Source organism: Myxine glutinosa, chromosome 2 (genome assembly GCF_964187855.1).
Source record: "Myxine glutinosa chromosome 2, kmMyxGlut1.1, whole genome shotgun sequence".
Lineage (NCBI taxonomy): Eukaryota > Metazoa > Chordata > Myxini > Myxiniformes > Myxinidae > Myxine > Myxine glutinosa.
In genome coordinates, this window is record NC_136262.1 from 228,729,802 (window position 1) to 228,751,772 (window position 21,971).

At 44.7% G+C, this 21,971-nt stretch overlaps 1 protein-coding gene across 3 annotated transcripts in view; it reads left to right on the forward strand.

Annotated features, from left to right (window-relative positions):
• MYO5A (myosin VA) overlaps positions 1 to 21,971 on the forward strand; it is an 808,830-nt gene that overhangs the window by 610,331 nt on the left and 176,528 nt on the right. For all 3 annotated transcript variants that reach the window (XM_078772334.1, XM_068106107.2, XM_068106106.2), the window contains 2 exons: positions 17,699 to 17,780; positions 19,582 to 19,689. In XM_078772334.1, the coding sequence (XP_078628460.1) occupies positions 17,699 to 17,780; positions 19,582 to 19,689 (190 nt within the window). The remainder of the gene's footprint in view (positions 1 to 17,698; positions 17,781 to 19,581; positions 19,690 to 21,971) is intronic.

A 21,971-nucleotide genomic window follows, 5' to 3' on the forward strand; every position in this document is an offset into this window, starting at 1 on the left:
TTATAGCATAAGGAAACTAAAAATCAATGTTTACATTTGGAGAGATACCTGTATGGCGGCCATTTTGGATTTTCAAAATGGCCACTGTAAAATACATATTTTGTTCTATTTCTGCCTCTAATTACCCTAACAACTTTTAAAAATATACTAAACCTATATTTTCAGGGACAAGGAATCCAATGAAAGTATCAAATTAGTGCTATGGGGAATGGTAAGACACGAATCAAAGGTTTTGAATTGCAAAATACTGTCTTTATATTCGCGATAAGTTGCATAATCAAATACATGTTATCATTTTGTACAGGCAGTTAATAACATCAAAATGTGTCACAATAATTCATATCACCAAACATACACAGGCAGTCAGCAAAATCATATATACACATGCAGTCAGTATAACTTCACATCGACACAGGCAGTCAATGACAAAATATACACAGGCAGTCAATGGCATCAAACATACACGATTACAGAATATGCCATTTAGAGTTCGTCATCACTGTCCTGTGTGTCGTATCCGACAATATAGTCCGCATCGTTTTCACAGTCCGTTCCACACAAGCAAAGGTCGGTCAAATTGATTGGCAAATCGAATTGGTCGAATGGTCGATCGAATAGAATTCGATGAATCGAATCGAATCGAATCGATCGAATTGGTCGAATGGTCGAATGGTCGATCGAAGCGATTGGTCGAATGGTCGAATTGGTCGAATGGAATTGGTCGATTGGTCGAATTGGTCGAATCGAATTGGTCGGAATTGGCAAATGTAAACATTGATTTTCAGATTTTCCATGTAATAACGTTTCCAAAAATGTATAGGTTTGCTAATCTACCATGATTTTGAACGAAAAAACATAGTGAACCTGACTAAATGGTCCCTCACAGTTTCTTAGATCCCTTCTTGCTGATGGCTCCAAACCTCATCCCTCAGATCGGCAGTCCGCAGCCTCCTCACTCTCTGCAGACCTGGTCAAAATCAGACTGGTCAAACAAGAGGAACATGTCTTGGGAGATAGGTTGTGCACATGAAGTTGTGCACATGATATTTGTATTGTCTCTTTGATCGACCTCACCGCAGGCAGGTTGGTGGTCTTTCTGTCTTCTACCGGCTCCTCTCTGGCCTAGCCCCTCCCACCCCCAATCCCCTCCCCCCCGCCCCCCCCGCCAGCCCTGTCTGTGCTCTGTCCCTTAAGTACTCCTGCAGGTCTCACAAGATCTGCCTGCAACCCTCTTCTGGGGAAACTGCCAAAATCAAGACTCTCTGTTCACCTTCACTCTTTCATTCCTCTTTTCTCCTGCCTCTGGAACAAACTCCCTCATTCTCTTCAATCCCACTCATCCCTCCAGGTCTTTAAAACAGCTGTTCACCACCATCTCTTATCTTCCCCCATCCAAAACCTTGATCTTTTCTACCCCTGTTAATTTACCCAAGATCCACTTTTCTGAAATACCGACTTCTTTCCTGGAAGTCCAAGCAGTGTCAGTGTTTTTTTGTTTTTTTTTTACCTCTCCCATCCCCCACCCCCCTTCCCACGCCTCCTCCCCCCAAGCCCTCTACCTCCCACAGATCTCCCGATGTCCCTGTTCTCTGCTGTTGTACTTGTGTGCTTCCCCCTCTCTCCCCATCTTGTCTCCCGCTCCTTTTATTTCGTCTTGTGTCCGTTTTTTTTTTGTTTTTTTTCCGGTCATTAATGTTAGCTCTTAAACGAGCCTTGATCCTGTATGGCAAAAACAAACAAAAAAAAAAATTCCCAAGAGTACGAAACCACCATTTACTGATTTAGGTTTACTCCTTTTTTTCTGCCAATCTCTGTGGACTTTTGGAATATTTTTTGTATCAATAAGAGGAACAAAAAGTGCATGCTTGGCAAATGTTTGACCGTGACCTAATTTTAAGGTAATGACCCAATTATAGCTATTTTAACATTTTTCACCAAAACTTGACAAATGCTTGTCCGATTGGTATGAAATTGTTCTCATTAGATAGCCTAGAGCAAATTGCATTTACACTTATTTTACATCATACCCTTCTGGGTCAAAGGTCAAGGTTATATGACTATCTGAAGAAAAAAACATGCAATTTTTTCTTTTGTCGTTGCTCAATTTTGCCAATCTCAAAGACCGCTTGGCCTTCCAAGATGTTCTTGCATCATCATAGCATACCTGCACTGAAGGTGTGCACATGATATTTGTTTTGTCTCCTTGATCTACCTTTCTTGGATTGTGACAAAATTAACAAGAAACACCTTTTTGACCATAACTTGAATAATACTCCATTGATTTTTCATGTTGAGTTTTATAGATAGATTGTAAATGGGGACAAATTTTCTTTATTTGCACCATCCCTAAATGTTGATGGTCATATGGCGGTCCCAAAAAATAAAAAAAAGGCCATCATTTCATCACGGGCAACCAAGGGTAAGCTGGGGGAGGCTTATCTTTGTTGATCGCTTTGTGATCGCAGATATATAGCTTGTAATTTGATATTGCTTGTGCTCCATTTGATGCATATACTTCACACAACAGCACATATGCACCAAAATGGAGTACGAATGATAGCAACTTGTTTGTTGTCATCATACTGTTAATTACCCTCTTCTGAGGAGAGGGTATTGCATTTGAGTCCGTTTGTTTGTCTGTTTCTCCGCACAGAATAAATATGATTTTCTCTGCAACCGTTGGTCCGATTGACAGGAAATTTTCACCATAGGTGCAACTCCACCTGTAAAATTTTTTAATGGTAATTATGACGTCATCAGTCACGTGGTTCGGCCGCTATTTTGGAAAAAACCGAAAATAAATTGACCTCTATCTCCAAAGCACTGCACAGAAAAAATTGAGACATGGCTCATTGTAAAGAACTCTCCATGTGGAATACCATGTTAATTATGATGTCATAGGTGCCTCCATTATGACATCATAATTCGACAAGTACAAAACTTTATCCGTTCAAGGTGAAGTCGCAAGAGTCGACTAACAGGGTTGGTGGCAGGAAGGGCATCCGGCCGTAAAACATTGCTTCAAAAAGGGGACCATGGTGCCCAAAAAAGGCCAACCCCTGCTCTGCAGGGAAAAATGGCCTCGAAAGGTGGTTTCTTTTTTATCTCGGGATAAATTGGTGGAGAAAAAAAAAACCTCGCTTTAACACAACCCGGCTTTCATCAGACACGCTTCGATACAACCCTGCTTTGATATAACCCCACTTTGATACAATGTTCCTTTCGTACAACCCCACTTTCATCGTAAATTAAAGGTACACTGAAAAGTCAGATACCTTGAAGATAAAATGTCGAGTTTCTTCTTCTTCACACAATAACAACTTCTGGCTTCTCGGCCGTACATCCAATCGTCTTGAAATTTTGCACACTTTTTCCACTTCATGATTTCTACTTTTTTGTATAATTTCACGTCGATCAATGAAGCAGTTCAAGAGATATAATTTTAAAAATATTTTCATTCAATTATTTATCGCTGCCATTCCATGTGGGCTATCGCAAATTCCAAAAGGGTATTTTAGCATGCCGACATGCGGAACATGATTGTGAAGTTTCCATTTGATATGATCAAAAATGAGGGAGGAGCTAGGTTTTAAAGGTGTATGCTTCAAAATGTCATAACTCCTAAACGATGCGACATACGGAAAAATGACCCGCCGCTTTTTGTTCGTCTTGGGCATGCGATCTGCCTGCCCTGAGAAGAAAAAGTGTTGCGTTTCATCTTCGTTTTTCCAAAGACGCTTTTCATAACAAAATTAGTGATAATCGCATATTATTAATGTTATATTACATATATTATTATTTATTATATAATTACATATATATGTTATATTACATATATTATTAATGTTATTACAAAACAACATTAATACTAATAATGTCTCACTTCCCCAAGGCGTTTTTCCTGCAGTGATAACGTGTATAAATAGCTTATAGTTATAATGGCATTTCCGTGGGAGCAATAGGAAGTAAAAATATTATATATCACAAACACGTATGCCTAGCTTTTCAAACAGTCGCTAATGCTCTTTATAACACTAAATGAAGAAATTTGGAGGAATCCCGACATCCGTGAAGTAAGGTTGACTTATAGAACTGAGCAAAGATCTACTGTACTCTTATATAACTCACAAATGTTGGGTTAATAACATGGCCCTTTCTGCCACTACCGTGGCATTTTTCGTAGCGAACTTTTGAAACTCGCTCCTGCTGTTTGATACGAAACTGAAAGGGAGGAAGACTGGGGTGTGCTCATTTACCAAGCGGCTGGCTTGCACTTGCCAAGCCAGCCGTTCCTTAACGGTTTGAATGGAGTCCTTGCTCGAATGCTTAAACCACTTGACGATTTCTCCACAATAAACTTGGTAAATGAACACACACCCAATGTTCTTGAGACCCATCCATAGATCGACTGTAATCTATATACCCCAAAGACAAATTACCCTTCGTGCCCCTCATGGAGTCTGCGGGTGTACCAGTTGTAAAAACGTATTCCCCTTGATGAGAAACACATTACATTAAAGTTTCAAATCGATCAATGCAACGGTTCAAGAGATCGAAGATTTTAAACATTATTGGTCAATTACTTGGTGGTGTTGTGTTGTGGTTGTGGCCACAACACAACCACAACAACAACACAACACACTTGTTGTTGTGTTGTGGTCAATTACCAGGTTGTGGCCTGGTGTTGGCGTAGCGGTTAGGGTGCCGGCTTGGGATCCTAGGATCCTGAGTTCGAATCCCGGTTGATTGCTGAATTAACACCAGGGGGGTTGACTCAGCCTGTCATCTTTCCGAGGTCGGCAAATTGAGTACCACCTTGCTGGGATGAATGATCCCGGTGTGTACCGGTTTAGAATACATACACCGTATCCCTGCGCATCGAAGAGGCGACTAAGGGTTGGTGCCAGGAAGGGCATCCGGCCATAAAAACATTGCCTCAAACAGGGAACCATGATTGTCATGGTGCCCGCAAGGCTAACCCCTGCTCTAGCGGGGAAAATGGCCTTAAAGCGATCATTCATTCATTCATTCATTCATTGGTCAATTACTTACTGCGGCCAAACCATGTGATTTATCAAAACTTCCCAAGTAACGTTTTAAATTCCTCACATGGGGAACATTTGTGTAAAGTTTTCACTCGATATCTTCAAAAACTGAGGAAGGAGATAGGATTTACAGCGTATGCTTAAAAACATAACTCCTAAACGATACGACGTATGACGTCATCATGTGGGAACTTTTTGTTAGTCATGGACATGCGATTCTGCATGCAAAGTTTGGGCTCGGTCTGTTCAACCGTTGCGGAGAAAAAGGGGTTTGTGTTTTTCACGAAAAACAATATAGCGGCCGAACCATGTGATGTACGACGCTGAAATTTTTTTGAACCGAAATGTTTTTAAACTAAAGTTATGTAAAAAATATATATCATATTTGTGGGAGTAAGGGATCTATTTGTCGAATTCTAACCTCATAACTTTAGCACTTTTAATATCCTAAATAAACACATTTTTTGGTCCCATTGCAGAGTTGTTTTGAATGAGCCATAACTCAATTTTTTCCATTGAGCCGTTTCGGAGATATAGAGGGGCAAAGTTGAAGGTGTTTTCCAAGATGGCGCTCTTACCACGTGACCTATGACGTCATAATTAGCAGTAAAAAATTGTACATGTCTAGCCAATCACTTGGTGAAAATTTTGTGACCAACAACAGTTACTGAGAACGTTGATTTTAAAGTTTTCGGATGTGAAAAATAGGGTGGAAGAATAATAATAATAAAAATTCTTCGAATAATAATAGGTATTTCTCTGCATTTCATGTCGAGGAAACTTAATTAATAATACAAAACGAGAATATCTTGGTTGGATAAGTGTCCACCCCCTTTTGATAGCAATTGTAAATTAGCTCAGGTGTCATCAATCACCTTCAAAATCACACATCAAGTTAATTGGCCTCCACCTGTGTTGAATTGCAGTGATTTTGATTATTTCAGAATAAAATCAGCTGTTCCTGTAGGTTTCCTCTGCTATGTTGTGCATTTCATTGCAAAGACTTAACTATGAGCACCAATGAGCATTCAGAGGACCTCTGGGATAAATTTGTGAAAAGGCACAGATCAGAGGATGGGTATAAAAATATTTCAAAGGCCTTGAGTATACCTTGGAGTACAGACAAGACATTCATTAAGAAGTGGGGAAGGCCTATGGTACCACCAAGACCCTGCCTAGATCAGGCTGTCCCTCCAAACTGGATGACCAAGCAAGGAAGAGACTGATCGGAGAGGACACGAAGAAGTCAAAGGCCACTTTGAAGGAGCTACAAGCCTTTATGGCAAAGACTGGTAACTGGTAACTGGTAACTGGGTACATGTGACAACAATATCCCAAGCACTCCACAACTCTGGCCTGTACGGTAGGGTGGCAAGGAGGAAGCCATTATTGAAAAAATCCAACCTTGAGTCCCATTTGAGGTATGTGAAAAACCACTATGGAGATTCTGAAGCCATGTGGCAAAAAGTTTTGTGGTCTAACGAAACCATGATGGAACTTTTTGGTCTAAATGCAAAATGTTACATTTGGTGCCAACCCAACACAGCACATCACCCAAATAAGACCATCCTTACTATGAAGCATGGTTGTAGCAGCATTATTTTATGGGGATGTTTCTCATCAGCAGGGACTGGGGTACTTGTCAGGATAGAAGTGAAAATGGATGGAGAAAAATACAGAAAAAATCCAAGAGAAAAGCCTGCTGCCCTTTGCAAGAAAGCTGAAATTGGGACAGAAGTTCTCCTTTCAGCATGACGATGACCTGAAGTACACAGCCAAAGCTACACTGGAGTTGAATGAATGAATGAATGATCGTTTTAAGGCCATTTTCCCCGCTAGAGCGGGGGTTAGCCTTGCGGGCCCCATGACAATCATGGTTCACTGTTTGAGGCAATGTTTTTATGGCCGGATGCCCTTCCTGGCGCCAACCCTTCGTCGCCTCTTACGATGCGCAGGGATACGGTGTACCTATTCTAAACCGGGGTACACACCGGGATCATTCATCCCAGCAAGCTGGTACTCAATTTGCCGACCTCGGAAGGATGACAGGCTGAGTCAACCCCCCTGGTGTTAATTCAGCGATCGACCGGGATTCAAACCCAGGATCCTCGGATCCCAAGCCGGCACCCTAACTGCTAAGCCAACACCAGGCTGGAGTGGCTAAGGAATAAAAAGATAAATATCCATGAGTGGCCCAATCAGAGCCCAGACCTATATCCAATCGAAAATCTGTAGCATGACTTAAAGATTTCTGTCCCTCAACGCTCCCCCTGCAACCTGACTGATCTTGAACAGTTTTGTACAGAAGAATGGGCAAATATTGCCAAATCAAGGGGTGCAAAGTTGGTAGAGATCTATCCCAACAGACTCACAGCTGTAATTGCTGTCAAAGGTGCTTCCACCAAGTATTAACTCAGGGGGGTTGACACTTATCCAACCAAGATATTTTAGTTTTGTATTTTTAATTAATTTTCTGTAATTTGTAGAACTTTTTTTGATTTGGAAGTTGTGGGTTATGATGTGTAAATAAAGGTGGAAAAAGTCTGATTTAATGCAATTTAATTCCATGTTATAAGGCAAGAAAAGGTGAAAATTTTGAAAAGGGGGTGTAGACTTTCTATAGGCACTGAATGAGTAATAAAAAAAAAAAAAAAAAAAATATATATATATTCCTACTAATCATATAAAATGGCAACTCTTCGACTTGAGTACATAGTTTGTAGAACTTTAACAACTCACCACATATAAAGTAAAAATAAACTGAGACGTGGTGAACCCATTTGGGCCATGCTCATGCTGAATCATGCTGAAAAAAAACCAGCAACATACAGTCATGTGAAAAAGTAAGTACACCCCATGTAAAGCTTTGACCTTTTCAACATATTTCAACATACAGCTACTTGACCTTCATTTCAACAATATTGATAGATAAAGGTGATATAATATAACAAATATCATGAAACATTTACATTTTGTAGTCAATTGTATAATTTAAATAAACATAAATGCTAATTTTGCATGTGGAAAAGTAAGTACACCCTTGGCTCTAATAGGTGGTATTGCCCCCTTTGGCAGAAACAACCTCAAGTAGGCATTTCTTATAACTGTCTACCAGTCTCTGACATCGACTGGGAGAAATTTTTGCCCACTCCTTCATGCAGAATTCTTTCAGCTGTACGATGTTTGAGGGGTTTCTTGCATGCACAGCTCGTTTCAAATCCCCCCACAACATCTCGATGGGATTTAGATCCAGGCTTTGACTTGGCCATTCCAGAACCCTCCATTTCTTTCTTTTCAGCCATTCCTTGGTGGATTTACTGGTATGTTTAGGGTCATTGTCATGTTGCAAGGTCCACCTTCGGTTGAGCTTCAACTCTCCGACAGATGGCCTCAGATTATCCTCAAGCATCCTCTGGTACAATGAAGAATTCATAGTGGATTCTATGATGGTGAGCTGCCCAGGCCCTGATGCAGCAAAGCTGCCCCAAACCATAATATTTCCACCACCATGCTTTACAGTAGGTATCAGGTTATTGTGGTCAAATGCTGTCTTTGGTTTTCGCCAAACATGTCTTCTGGTACTGTGGCCAAATAGCTCTACCTTTGACTCATCTGTCCAGAGCACATTGTTCCAGAAGTGCTGGTCTTTGCCAAGGTATTCATTGGCAAACTTTAGTCTTGCCCTGATGTTCTTTCTGGACAGCAAAGGTTTCCTCCTGGCACACCTCCCATGTAGATCAAATTTGTGCAGCCTCTTTGTCATGGTAGACTCGTGCACTTTGACATCAACAGTGGCAAGAGCTACCTGTAGGTACCGTGATGACATTCTGGGGTTCTTTGAGTCTTCTTTCAGCATCTTGCAGTCTGCTCTCGGGTTGAACTTGCTGGGGCGGCCTGGCCTGAACAAGTTGACAGTTGTTTGGAATCTTCTCCACTTGTAGATGATCTTCCGGGCAGTCGAATGATTGATTTCAATTTGTTTGGAGATCTTTTTAAATCCCTTCCCAGACTCGTAGGCATCTATAACCTTCTTTCTGAAGGCCTCAGAGAGCTCTTTTGATCTAGGCATGGTGACGCCACACACTTCAACAACAAAGAGCAAACCAAACTAAATATCTGAGGTTTAAATAAGACAGGTTCCTCCAAGATCCTCTAACGATGTTTTAATCATTTGCACCTGAGCTGGTGCACCTGATTCTAATTTTAGGTATTTGAAGTAGTGATAAATTTTGGGGTGTACTTTCTTTTCCCACATGCGAAATTTGCATTTATGTTTATTTAAATTATACAATGGACTACAAAATGTAAATGTTTCATGATATTTGTTATATTATATCACCTTTATCTATCAATATTGTTGAAATGAAGATCAAATAGCTGTATGTTGAAATATGTTGAAAAATAAAAAACTTTACAATGGGTGTACTTACTTTTTCACGTGACTGTTGTATGAGGTGTATTGTTTTATTTATTTAGTTGTTTATTTATAAATATATATATATTGTTGCGGATCCTTCGCCTGCCTTCTCCCCTTACCAAGGGGGGATTAGTCCCCTTGTCTTTGACTGGCCTGGCGGGACCCGGGACCTATGACGTGCCTCCCGGACAGCGCCGAAATAGGGTATTAGGTTTGAGATTCGCTATTACCTAATTACTCGCGCTGCCCTGAAGCGAGGAAATAAGCCCCGCACAAACCACGCGTGTTGAGACGCCGAGTGGTGCGTATACGCGATCCGTGCCGTTTAGATGGTGAACCCGGTTCTAGCGATCTTATTCGTGCCACGCTTAGTCAATGGCGAAATCACACAGAGGCGATCGAATTGGAAAAAGGAATAACAGGTTTATTTACACTATACAATGATTCCAGAAAAAGGGGACACAGTGCAGCCTTACAGTCTTACTTAATACCCAGGACAAACGGGCCCGTCACACACACACTCACACGGGGCTCGCAGCTGCAGGATGATGGTCCGCGTCCAAGGATGGCTCCCGTGCTGCTCCCTCCGGTCTCTGGCTCGTCCCGAGCAGATGGTAAGTAGAGAAGGCAGGAGCTCTCCGCGTGTCGTTTGGACGCACAAGGTTATTACGTGGCGAACGGTAGGGTGTGGGCTCTGGCTGTTAATCACTGGCAGGTTATTACCGCGTCTACTCGCGTGGCTGAAGGAAGTAGGCGCTATTCACCACCGGCGCGTCTGGCTGCAGCCGTGCACTCGTATCGCCAACGCCTCTTCTTCCTCCCCTCTGGTGCGTACGTTATATGCGAGATACAGTTCAAAGCCTCAAAGCGAGTGATGCGAGTCAAGTTCTCCTTCAAAGTCATGCTCGTAAATTCTCCCAAGTGCTCACAATGCGCTCGCCCCCTCAAGTCCTTTTCCATCAGTCGTTCAAGTCCCGTTCAAGGGCTTTGTGCACCGACTTATATAGGCACTCCCCGCGAAACTTCTCAAACTTACCAGACGCGCCTCTCCACACCCTCTCACGCCATGCCGCTAGAGCCCTGGTTGGCTGGTGGCTCTTACTGTCATCGCCTCTGACGCTCCGCCTTGACGCCGCCCCCACCCCGACCCCACGCTCCTCCTTCTCAGGCCTACCTCGTGTTACTCGACTCGTGAGTGAGCAAAGGGCAGCAAATGCTGCGGGCAACCAAAGCGTAACAACTTGTGGTGAGGCTATTGCCCAGAAACAACTTGCTTTCGTCTCCTGGAAAGCAAATCCAACGGAAGGAAATCTCATTTCCTTTCACAAAGCCCGAAACAAGTGTGTGTCCACCCTCAGGAGAGCCAGGAAACAATATCTCTCCGTCCTCAGGACCGAACTCTCTTATCTGTCTCCCTCTTCCAAATCCTGGTGGCGTCTGGTGAAATCTGTTTCTGGTGTTTGTTCCCCCTCCATCCCCTCCCTCACCTTAAATGGCCACACGGCTGACTCCGCACATGAAAAAGCTGAATGCCTCAACTCTGCGTTTGCCTCGAAATCTTGTGTCCCAAACCCATCCCTCTCTGTACCCACCGTACCCAGTCGTACCCAGCTGCTCCTGGTCTCTGTGTCCTTTCCTCCTGACAAGGTGGAAAAGTTTCTGTCAACCCTCGACTCTGATTCTGCAACTGGACCTGACGGCATCAGCCCACGGGTCCTAAAATCATGTTCTTCCGCTCTTTCACTCCCCCTCTCTGTTCTCTTCACCCTCTCTTTTGCTCAAGGTCATCTTCCATCTGCTTGGAAATCTGCCAACATCACCGCTTTGCACAAAAAAGGTGCAAAAACAGATCCCAGCAACTACAGACCAATCAGCCTTCTCCCAATTATCAGCAAAGTCATGGAATCCATCATTGCTTCAGATATGAAATCTTTCCTCTTCTCCAATGGCTTGATCTCTGATCATCAATTTGGTTTCAGACCTGGACACTCCACTCTGGACATGCTGCTTCTGCTTTCTCAACAATGGATGGAGGTCCTCAATGCCAAACAGGAAATTAGAGCAGTCTCCCTTGACATATCACGTGCCTTCGATACGGTCTGGCACCCCGCTCTGCTCACCAAACTCTCCTCTTTTGGTATCCATGGAAATCTCCACGCATGGCTGGCGGACTTCCTCTCTAGTCGTAGTCAACGTGTGGCCCTGAATGGGTTTCTCTCATCTCCTCTTCCTGTTCAGGCTGGAGTTCCCCAAGGCAGTGTTCTGGGCCCTGTGCTTTTTCTGGTCTTCATCAATGATCTCTCTGACTCTCTTGAAAATCCTCTCTATCTCTTTGCTGACGACTCTACTCTCTGTCGCTCCATTCTTCATCCCTCAGATCGGCAGTCTGCAGCCTCCTCACTCTCTGCAGACCTTGACAAAATCAGACTGGGCAAACAAGTGGAACATGTCTTTCAATCCTGACAAATCTCACACTCTTTCGATGTCTCTCCGAAAAGACCGACTGGACAACCCTCCCATCCACTTTCTGAATAATCCTCTCCAAGAAGTTCTGTCACTCAAGCTTTTGGGTCTCACTATCTGCCATGATCTTTCCTGGAAAAACCACATTTCAAATCTGGCCTCCAAAGCCAGTCCCCGACTGGGCATCCTCCGTCGTGTGAAGTCCTTCCTTGGCACACCTGAGCTCCTCACCACATACAAGGCTTTCATCCGCAGCTCAATGGAATACTGCTCTCCCCTCTAGGCTGGTGCTCCTGCCTCACACCTAGCTCGCCTTCACGCTGTTGAAACCAAAGCATTCAGAATCATTGGAATCTCCCGCGATGAAGCTAACTCCAAGGGCCTCTCACTCACTCACCGCAGGCAGGTTGGTGGTCTTTCCGTCTTCTACCGACTCCTCTCTGGCCTTGCCCCCCCAGCTCTCTCTGGGCTCTGTCCCGCAAATATTCCTACAGGTCGCACAAGATTTGCCTGCAACCCTCTTTTGGTTAAACTGCCAAAATCAAGACTGTCTGCTCACCTTCACTCCTTCATTCCTCTTTTCTCCCGCCTCTGGAACAAACTCCCTCACTCTCTTCAATCCCACTCCACCCTCCAAGTCTTTAAAACAGCTGTTCACCACCATCTCTTATCTTCCCCCATCCAAAACCTTGATCTTTTCTACCCCCGCTAATTTCACCCCAATTCCACTTTTTGAAATACCAACTTTTGTCCTGGAAGTCCTTGGTCTCCTTGTGCTTTATACTTCTCCCTCCCCCACCCCCCTCCCCTTCCCACGCCTCCTCCCCCCGGGCCCTCTCCCTTCCACACATCTCCCTGCTCTCGGATGTTGTGTGTGTGTGCTTCCCCTTTTCTCCCCATCTTGTCTTCCGCTGCCTCTTTTTGTGTATTTTGTTTGTCTCGTCGATTTGTTTGTGAAGTTAATGTTAGCTCTTTCACGAGCCTCGATTCAGTATACAACAAAAAAAAAACAAACAAAAAAAAAACTGAGCGGGCAGCCAAATGGGGCGCGGGATCAATTACGCCCATAGAGGTGGAATTGGAGGGTGGACGCAAAATGAACGGGACCTAATCTCATGTCTTTACACAACGCAGATATTAATAGGGGAAATGGCCTATACTTACACATACTATGACATAACTAATACTACAAGTGGGCCTACGTGTTGCTTGTGGAACTAACTATGGGGGGCAACCCTTTAACCTTTAATGATCAATATGTGCAAATCTCAAAACAACAGCAATATATTGTTGCGGTTTTGAGAACCCTTCACCAGTAAATTTTTGTAAATATTCCCTTATAAATAATCCCCTGTAAATACTCCCATTTTTGGTGTAAAGGTCAAAGGTCGCACCCGAGTTAGGCCATATTGCAACACGTAGGACACCATAGGATCTTCTTTAGTTATTTCATTAGTCTATGTTTCAGTTAAGGATCTGTTTCCAATAGTTTGACTCTGCATTGTATTAATCAAATAACCTAGCCCCCTTCTCAAATTCCCATTCCTATTCATTTTGCGGCTTTACCCTCTCCAAATTGTATGGCGCGCTTTTGCCAGCAGCATTCGCTGCCGTTGAGCTAAAGCTCGCCCCAAGCCGCCATTGCCAGCAGCGTTCGCTGCCGTTTGGTTTGTTCTTGCCCGCCACCATTACGCACGCGGTCAGAGTGGGAGAAGAAGGGAGGAGCGGCCCGGAACATAGGCGTGGCCCCATCAACGCATCATGAGGGGAGGTACGAATGATCCCTCGCGGCCAATCCGGCCGAGGCGTGTTCACCGGCAGGCGGAGCAAAGCGGACGCGGCTTGATACGCGAGGCTCCTAATAAAAGCGCGAGCACAAAGCCTTTTTACGGAGAGAGGGATAGGATTCAGAAGATGAACGAGAGAGCAGATGCGGGGGAGATTGGCGGATGCGAGAGAACAGCGCAGAGGCGGGGAATACAAGAACATTGCGCGGAGGATCGTTTGGGACGATCGTTTTGGATACGAACTGCCGTGGTTTTGAGAGCGTTCGGCATGCTATACGTACGCGCATTCCAGCCCGTCGCATTTGTGAGGTCCGGTCGAGCGCCAACGACACCAGCTGTCTGCCATTCTTCGCGGCGGACCCGGAGCCTGGAACCATCTGCCTGGACCTTCCTCCCCTACCAGCTACCATTCCGTGTGAGTCTGTTTGTATTGTCATGGGCATGTTATATAAGAGTGTATAAGGTTGCCCTATGTCCTTGTGTTTCCTCTTCTTGTATATTCCCTTCTTTCGTTTCCTCTTTTAGATAGTGAATAAACCATATTTGTTCTCCCTTTACCCTTCTTATTCTTTGCTTCCTCTCATCCGATCGCTTTAGTCTATTCCCCATTGAATATCGGTGGCACGATATAGGAACCGCTCAGAATCGGGTTAGTCTTTTTGCTAACGGCTCGGGCCTCGGATTGCTAAACCGCTCGGCAATCTTCCATCTTGTCCGTGGCTCGAGCAGAAGTATCGTCCTGCTTTGCGGAGAGGTTGGCGAAGGTATCTGGGACTCCATTGCCCAGTCACCCTGGTCAACCTCAACCCCGCAAAGGAGCGCGATATCTTCTAGGACTCGGACGGCCAGCTTAAAAGACGAGGGGATTAAACCCCGCTCGGTAAGGGGAGTGCCGTAATCCGAGATCCGCAACAATGTGCGTGCGTGCGTGCGTGTGTGTGTGTTACTATGCGATTTCATACCATCAGTGGTGAACCGCCATTAAGGTATCCCATCCAGCTATGCTGTACCTTAATGGGAGCGATAAGTACCGTCTGCCACACGGCACATTATCTCTGGTATCCACTCATTATATGGAATCGCCTGGATGCAGCTGGGAGCAACCAATCCAAAAACAATTTCGGTTCTCCAGCTTTATGAATCTGTATCTGAACATCTTTCAATCAGTCTCTGAACTAACATCAAAAAGTATGATCTGTCGGAGGGTTCTCTTGAGAGCTTGACAGGCAGAGCGTACGTACATGGCGGTGACGTCATTACGTGCGCTCATTGAAAGCTGGAGAACTGAAATTATATTTGGATTGGTTGCTCCCAGCTGCATCCAGGCGATTCCATGTAATGAGTGGATACCAGAGATAATGTGCCGTGTGGCAGACGGTACTTATCGCTCCCATTAAGGTACAGCATAGCTGGATGGGATACCTTCATGGCGGTTCACCACTGATGGTATGAAATCGCATAGTAACTGGTATATAATCAAAAGATTTTCAGAGTCATGAGTGTATGCAGGACTCACTGCGTTGCCATGATGAGCCCCGAATTGCTAAACCGCTCGCCCCGGTCAGCTCGCTGGGCGTGTCCTTGGGATGTTCGCGGCACGTGCAGGGAGCTCAGGCAGGGAGATCGTTGGCGTCTGTGGCCCAGGGAGAGAGCGTCCTCGCAAGCGCTATTAACAGGCAGCAGAGCGCAGGGCAGGGAGAGTTCGTACACAGAGAGCCTCGATCACAGAGAGAGTTCCAACCACACCTCTTTCACAGAGAGAACCACCCACATACTGCGCTTTGGGGGACCGGGGCAGGGTTTTTATGGCCCCCTCCCAGAGTCCCAGTAGAATGTTCCAAGCCCCTCCCCTGGCTGTCATTGTTAGCCACTCCCCTTGAGCTTCCATTGGCTGCTTGCCGCTTACCGGCCACTCCCCTGTAGCTCCTCCCTCGGGCCTCCCAGACTCGTTCTGGGCGTAGCACATGGCATTCCAGCCCAACGAGCACATGGCATTCCAGCCCAAGGAACAACGAAGCCTACACTTACAGCCTGCTCCAACGCATACTAACACAGGAAAGGAGACTATGCTTACATTTAATAAGAAATAAATGAACTAAAGCGAGGCTACATGTTGTGGTGCAACTAACTAAGAGGGGGGGTTATCTTTATTCTCACAACTGCAACAATATATATATATACACAAAGAATTAAGTTAAGCACCCCTACACAAAGAATTAAGTTAAGCACCCCCTAATATATAGTCTTTGTGTATATGTATACATTGGCATATATTCTAAGGTATGTGAGATCAAATAATGATTGGTATGACATTAGCAAGTATCCATTGATGAAATGCAGATGAGTGCACGCATCTGTGACGCCCATCGCTCGTGCAGCACGTGTTATCATCCACGTGGTCGTGATTTTCTGTAAATGCACTATCATCACGGGTTATTGCAAGTCACGCCTGAGCTCGTGTGGGGGTTACATGGTCATTGTCTCGTAATGGTGGCTCGTAGACGGTTGTCGGACGGAGAAAGATGGCGGATAATAGGCATGATCGAGTCCGGAATGTCCAGAAAAGCTGTAGCTCGAACGTTTGGTTACCACCATTCGGTGATCAGTCGGTTGGTGCAGAAACACCAGGAAACGGATGCGGTGAAGGACCGCCTAAGGTCTGGAAGACCTCGCGTGACAACAGTCCGCCAAGATAGAGCGCTTGTGAGACTGGTGCGACGATATCCCTTCGCCTCGAGCCATTTCCTGAAGGACAACTGGCTGCCCAACAGAAGGCTATGTCACCGTACCGTGAGGAACCGCCTGAAATCGGCCGGTTTAAGGTCAAGACGAGTGATCAAGCGTCCAAGGCTACTCGAACGACATCAGAGGGAGCGTTTGGCATGGTGCCTAGCGCGACGTGGATGGAACATCCGGTCTTGGAGGCGAGTTCATTGGTCGGATGAAAGCCGGTTCTTGCTGTACGAGACAGATGGGCGTGTTCGGGTGTGGCGCCACAAAAACACCGCGTATGCACCTAAAAACATTCAACCAACGGTACCCTTTGGTGGTGGCTCGATTATGGTCTGGGGATGCTTCTCCCATGACTGTAAATTGGACCTGATAACTGTGCGAGGTAACCTCAACGGAGAGCGATATGCCGAGGAAATCCTGAATACCACCGTAATCCCGCACTTCGATGACCACACCCTCGCCAGCAGACCCATCTTCATGGATGACAACGCCAGGCCTCACCGTGCGAGACGCGTCCGAGCCTTGCTGGAGCAAGGTGCTGTGACAACCATCCCCTGGCCTGCGTACAGTCCTGACCTGAACCCCCTCGAGCACGTTTGGGACATGTTGGGACGACAAATTGCGAAGATGGTCCCTCCAATAGCCAATCTGGATGAATTGGAACGTGCATTACATCGGGAATGGAACAGCCTGCCACAGCAACGCATACGACAGCTTACAGGGTCTATGAGACGTAGGGTTGTGTCAGTGATCCGATCATGTGGGTCCTACACACGTTATTGACGCAAAGATCGCTAGAGGTCTTCTCAGAACAATGACTGTACGTTAGAAAACATAAACGTCATCCACACTGTCCGTGATGGACCTATAGCTCCATACTTAAATTGAGGTGAAAATATGCCTGAAATTCCCCAAAAATTTCACCTTAAATTATTCAGAATAAAATATTGAAAACGGCATGATTGTTCTGTTTTTATGTGACCATAATATCACTTCTCCAGAAAATATAGCAATATCATGGGTATATTACACTGTTTTGACGACAACAAACTTGTAATGTGCGAGGTTGTAAAAAAACGGGGGGGGGGGGGGGGGGGGGGTGCTTAACTTAATTCTTTGTGTATATATATATATATATATATAAAAATATCCTCTCAGGAAATTATTTATATTTTACAGTTAAATATTGTTTGTCTTTTGGCTTATTAAAAGAGCCAATTAATCCATTAGAATATCTCTACCTTGTATTTCAGGCTGAAAAAGAAAGAAACTACCACATCTTCTACCAGCTGTGTTCCTACGCTGTAGATTCAGAGTTTACAGACTTGCATCTTGGTACATCTAATCTGTTGAACTTTCTTTATTTTTTTCTGCATCCATCGATTCATTAACGAATTCATTTATTGATTGTTACCTGCCTTGTTTGGATTAATCTCCTGCAATAGCTCCACCTGACTCTGTGGTATAATGGTTAGGGTGTTCGCTCTGAGTCTGCGAGGTCGGAGGTTCATACCCCGGCCGAGTCGTACTAAAGATTTTTTTAAATGGTACGTAGTGCTGCTTTGCTTGACTCTTAGCATTTAAAACGACATTGCACAGACAATCCCCATTGGTTGCCATCCATAGGGAGAAGGAAATTCCATCTTAGGAAATACCACGGTGAGTGTGGTGAGAAAAGTGGCGTCATTGTTGTGATGTTGCTGATACCCACAGTGCTCTGGGAAATGACTGCACTTTCCCCAAATTCAGTACAAATATGAATAAAATTCCACTTCCCCCAAATACAGCTCCATTAGGAGCGCTAAGGCCTGAGGTCTTGTACAAAAAATAATAAATAGCACCGCAAAGTGGGTGTAACCCCTCAGCCCATGTCTGCTTTAATTGAAAATCAATATGGCCGTGGCGGCAATATTGAAAATCGCAGCGTGCCCATTTTCGAAAGGAACCTTCCTCGACTCAACCCCAACACACACTGCAAAAATGAATTTAATCGGACAAGCCGTTCTGCTCGAAATTGATGGAAACCAATTTCAAGATGGCTACCGTGGCGGCCATATTGAAAATCGCAGCGTGCCCATTTTCGAAAGGAACCTTCCTCTACTCCACCCCAACACACACTGCAAAAATGAATTTAATCGGACATGCCGTTCTGCTCGAAATTGACGGAAACCAATTTCAAGATGGCTGCCGTGGCGGCCATATTGAAAATCGCAGCGCGCCCATTTTCGAAAGGAACCTTCTTCTATTCAACCCCAACACACACTGCAAACATGGATTTAATCGGACTAGCCGTTCTCCTTGAAATTGACGGAAACCAAAAGTTGACGGACGCCCGGACGACAATACCCCTTAGCCCAATTTGGGCTGAGGGGTGAAAACTGTGGTAGTATCGACTGAGTTATAGATTCGACTCAGTTATATTTTCAACCACATATGCCATTGATTCCATGCCTTTGATGTTTAGCATTCCCCATGATTTTGTTTTAAACCTATATGGTATGCCCTGTTATACATCTGGGTTTTACAGTCCCTGTTGTGTACCTGCCCCTTTTGGTGTTGCATGGGATTTCCGGCCCTCGTCTCACTACCATTAACAGGACGTATGCAACGATTATGGAAGAGACAGTAAACTAGCAGCTTTTCCTTCCTCTGCCTCCAAAGGTGGATGGAGGCTATGTTTTCACCACAGTTTGCTTGTCTTTCTGTCTTGTCTGTGAGCAGGATGTCTCAAAAAGTTATATTTGGATTGGGACGAAACTTGGTGGATAGGTTGTGTGTGTGACACGGAAAAATTGATTCGATTTTGGTGAAGATCCTGATTCGGATACGATACTTAAAAAAAGGAAAAAAAAAGAAATTTAAGTGCTTCTTTTCAATTTAGAGAGGGCAAAAAACAATTTACACCACAATATTTCAAAAAGTTCTGGATTAATTATGAGAACGTGGTGAATGAGTTGTGTGGGCGACAAGAACAAGCTGATTCGATTTTGGTTCAGGTCCGGATCCAGATCCGACCTATCAGCGGGTTACAAAATGCGAACTGTTCCGCCTGGTGGATGCATGCATTCTCGTTATTATATTGTTTGTATTTATATTTTTTTGCAGTCAAGATAAGAGTGTATGTGTCTTGCTGCAGGAAGTGCCAACACCTTCCATTACACACAGCAAGGCTGCAGTACGCGCATTGAAGGTGTTGATGATGCTGCAGACTTCATGCAGACTCGCCGCTCCTTGAATTTGCTGGGTAAGGGAAGGTGAACAGGGTTGGAATGATGGGGAGGGGGGGGGGGGGGATGGAGTGAGAGGAGGGGGTTGTAGCATTGGGTTGGGGGGTGGGGGATGAGGGGAAAGGAGGTGTACTTTGGAAAAGAAAAAAAAACATTTCGTATTATTTCTATTCTATGCCGGTCTGTAATAATTAATTTAATGCAGCCTATAACTTTATTTAATGGCAAACTATATACACACTGGATTTTTAGTTCTGTGTACTGCAGCAGTTCTTGTATTAATGGTTTTTGGTGCTAGTGTGATGACGATATGCTGGATTGTCGCGTTGAGCTGAGAACTTGCACAGCACAACTATAATGAGCCTCTTTAGGTTTTGCATTCCGAGGAGAAGGCACCACCAACTTGTATAGTTACCCAGCAGGCAAGGCTCAGTGACACTCGGTGATGCCTTTGGATATATATTTTTTATTTACAACTACCAGCAGTTTTTAGCAATTCGAAATTTTCATCCTGATTTGTTTGGCCTGTTGTTTAGTTTTGTCCTCAGTATCACTGCCAGCGTAGGATCCTAGGATCCTGGGTTCGAATCCCGGTCGATCGCTGAATTAACGCCAGGGGGGTTGACTCAGCCTGTCATTCTTCCGAGGTCGGCTAATTGAGTACCAGTTCACTGGTAATTCCCTGCTTGTCGTAAAAGGCGACAAAAAGGGTTGGCGGTAGGAAGGGCATCCGGCCGTAAAACATTGCTTCAAAAAGGGGACCGAAAAACAACAACAACCACGGTCCCCGAAAAAGGCCAACCCCCGCTTGTGGGGAAAAAATGGCCTCTAAAGGTGGTTTTTTTTTTTTATCACTTGTAATTCTGTGTTGTAATTGTATCTTGTAATTCTGTAATTCTGTAATTCTGTCAATGTCATATGGCATGGACAGTCATTCTTACAGCATGTGGTTGTAATTAATAATATGGCTTGGTTTGACTTGGCACAGCATGTCATGTTACTTTTATATACTCCGTTAAAATGAAGGCAAAGGCAGCGGCAGCATGGCTTTGTGCAGCTCGTTAGTACTTTGTTTGGCACTGTCTTTTGCCAGCTGGTAATGATGAAATAGTACTCTGCCAATGAGCAGGCACTGTCGAGCATAATTTGCAGTGGATGTCTCTGGTTATTGTTGTTTTCTGAAGGTCGCATTAGACAGTCTGTGTCCACCTTGAACATTTGCTTTATGCCTAATAGGAAAGAGAGTGAGAGCTGCTTGCCAATTGTGACTCACGGACTATTTTGGGATTCGCACCTGGGTGTGGTGGCAAAAGCATATTGTTGGAGTTGGAAGCATATAGCCAAACAGGCCCCACTTTTTCCATCCCCACCCCACCACAAACTCTCGACATGCTTAGAAAGATTATGCATTTAGAAATAATTCCTCAGTTATTGTATTTTTGAAATAAGTTACTCACTTGTAAGGAAATTCTGTTTATACTTCATATCTACGTTATATGTGGCCCATCATGCTTGCACTTCATCTGCAACACATCGATTCAATCTCTGAGTTTATATGATATTGACCCAATCTACCCTTTCCCCTATTTCTTTGTGATTGGGAGGGAGGATGGATTGGGGAGGAGAACAGTGGAGGTACGAACAGGTATATCACCAGTGTTAAAAATAAATAAATAAATAATAATTGGGATAAAGGAGTTGTGGGTGCAGAATGAGCAAGCATGGACAGGACATTCACCTTTTTATGACACCCTCTCTGGACATAACAATCACTACACATATCATTGAGATGATAACACACAACTAGGTTTGATGAAATCATTTCGGCATCCTTTTCTGTAGTACCTACTACCACAGACCTCTCACTCTCACTCTCACTCGCCCTCTCTCACTCTCACTCGCCCTCTCTCACTCTCACTCCCCCGTCTCTCTCACTTGCACCCCCCCTCTTTCTCACTCTCACTCTCACTCCCCCCACTCTCACTCCCTCCACTCTCACTCCCTCCACTCTCACTCCCTTCTCTCTCTCTCTCTCTCTCTCTCTCTCTCTCTCACACACTCACTCACTCACTCACTCCTCTCTCTCACTCACTCCCCTCTCTCTCACTCACTCCCCTCTCTCTCACTCACTCCCCCTCTCTCTCACTCACTCCCCCTCTCTCTCACTTACTCCCCTCTTTCTCACTCACTCCCTTCTTTCTCACTCACTCCCTTCACTCTCACCCACTCCCCTCTTTCTCACTCACTCTCTTCACTTTCACTCACTCCCCCTCTTGCTCACCCACTCCCCTCTTTCTCC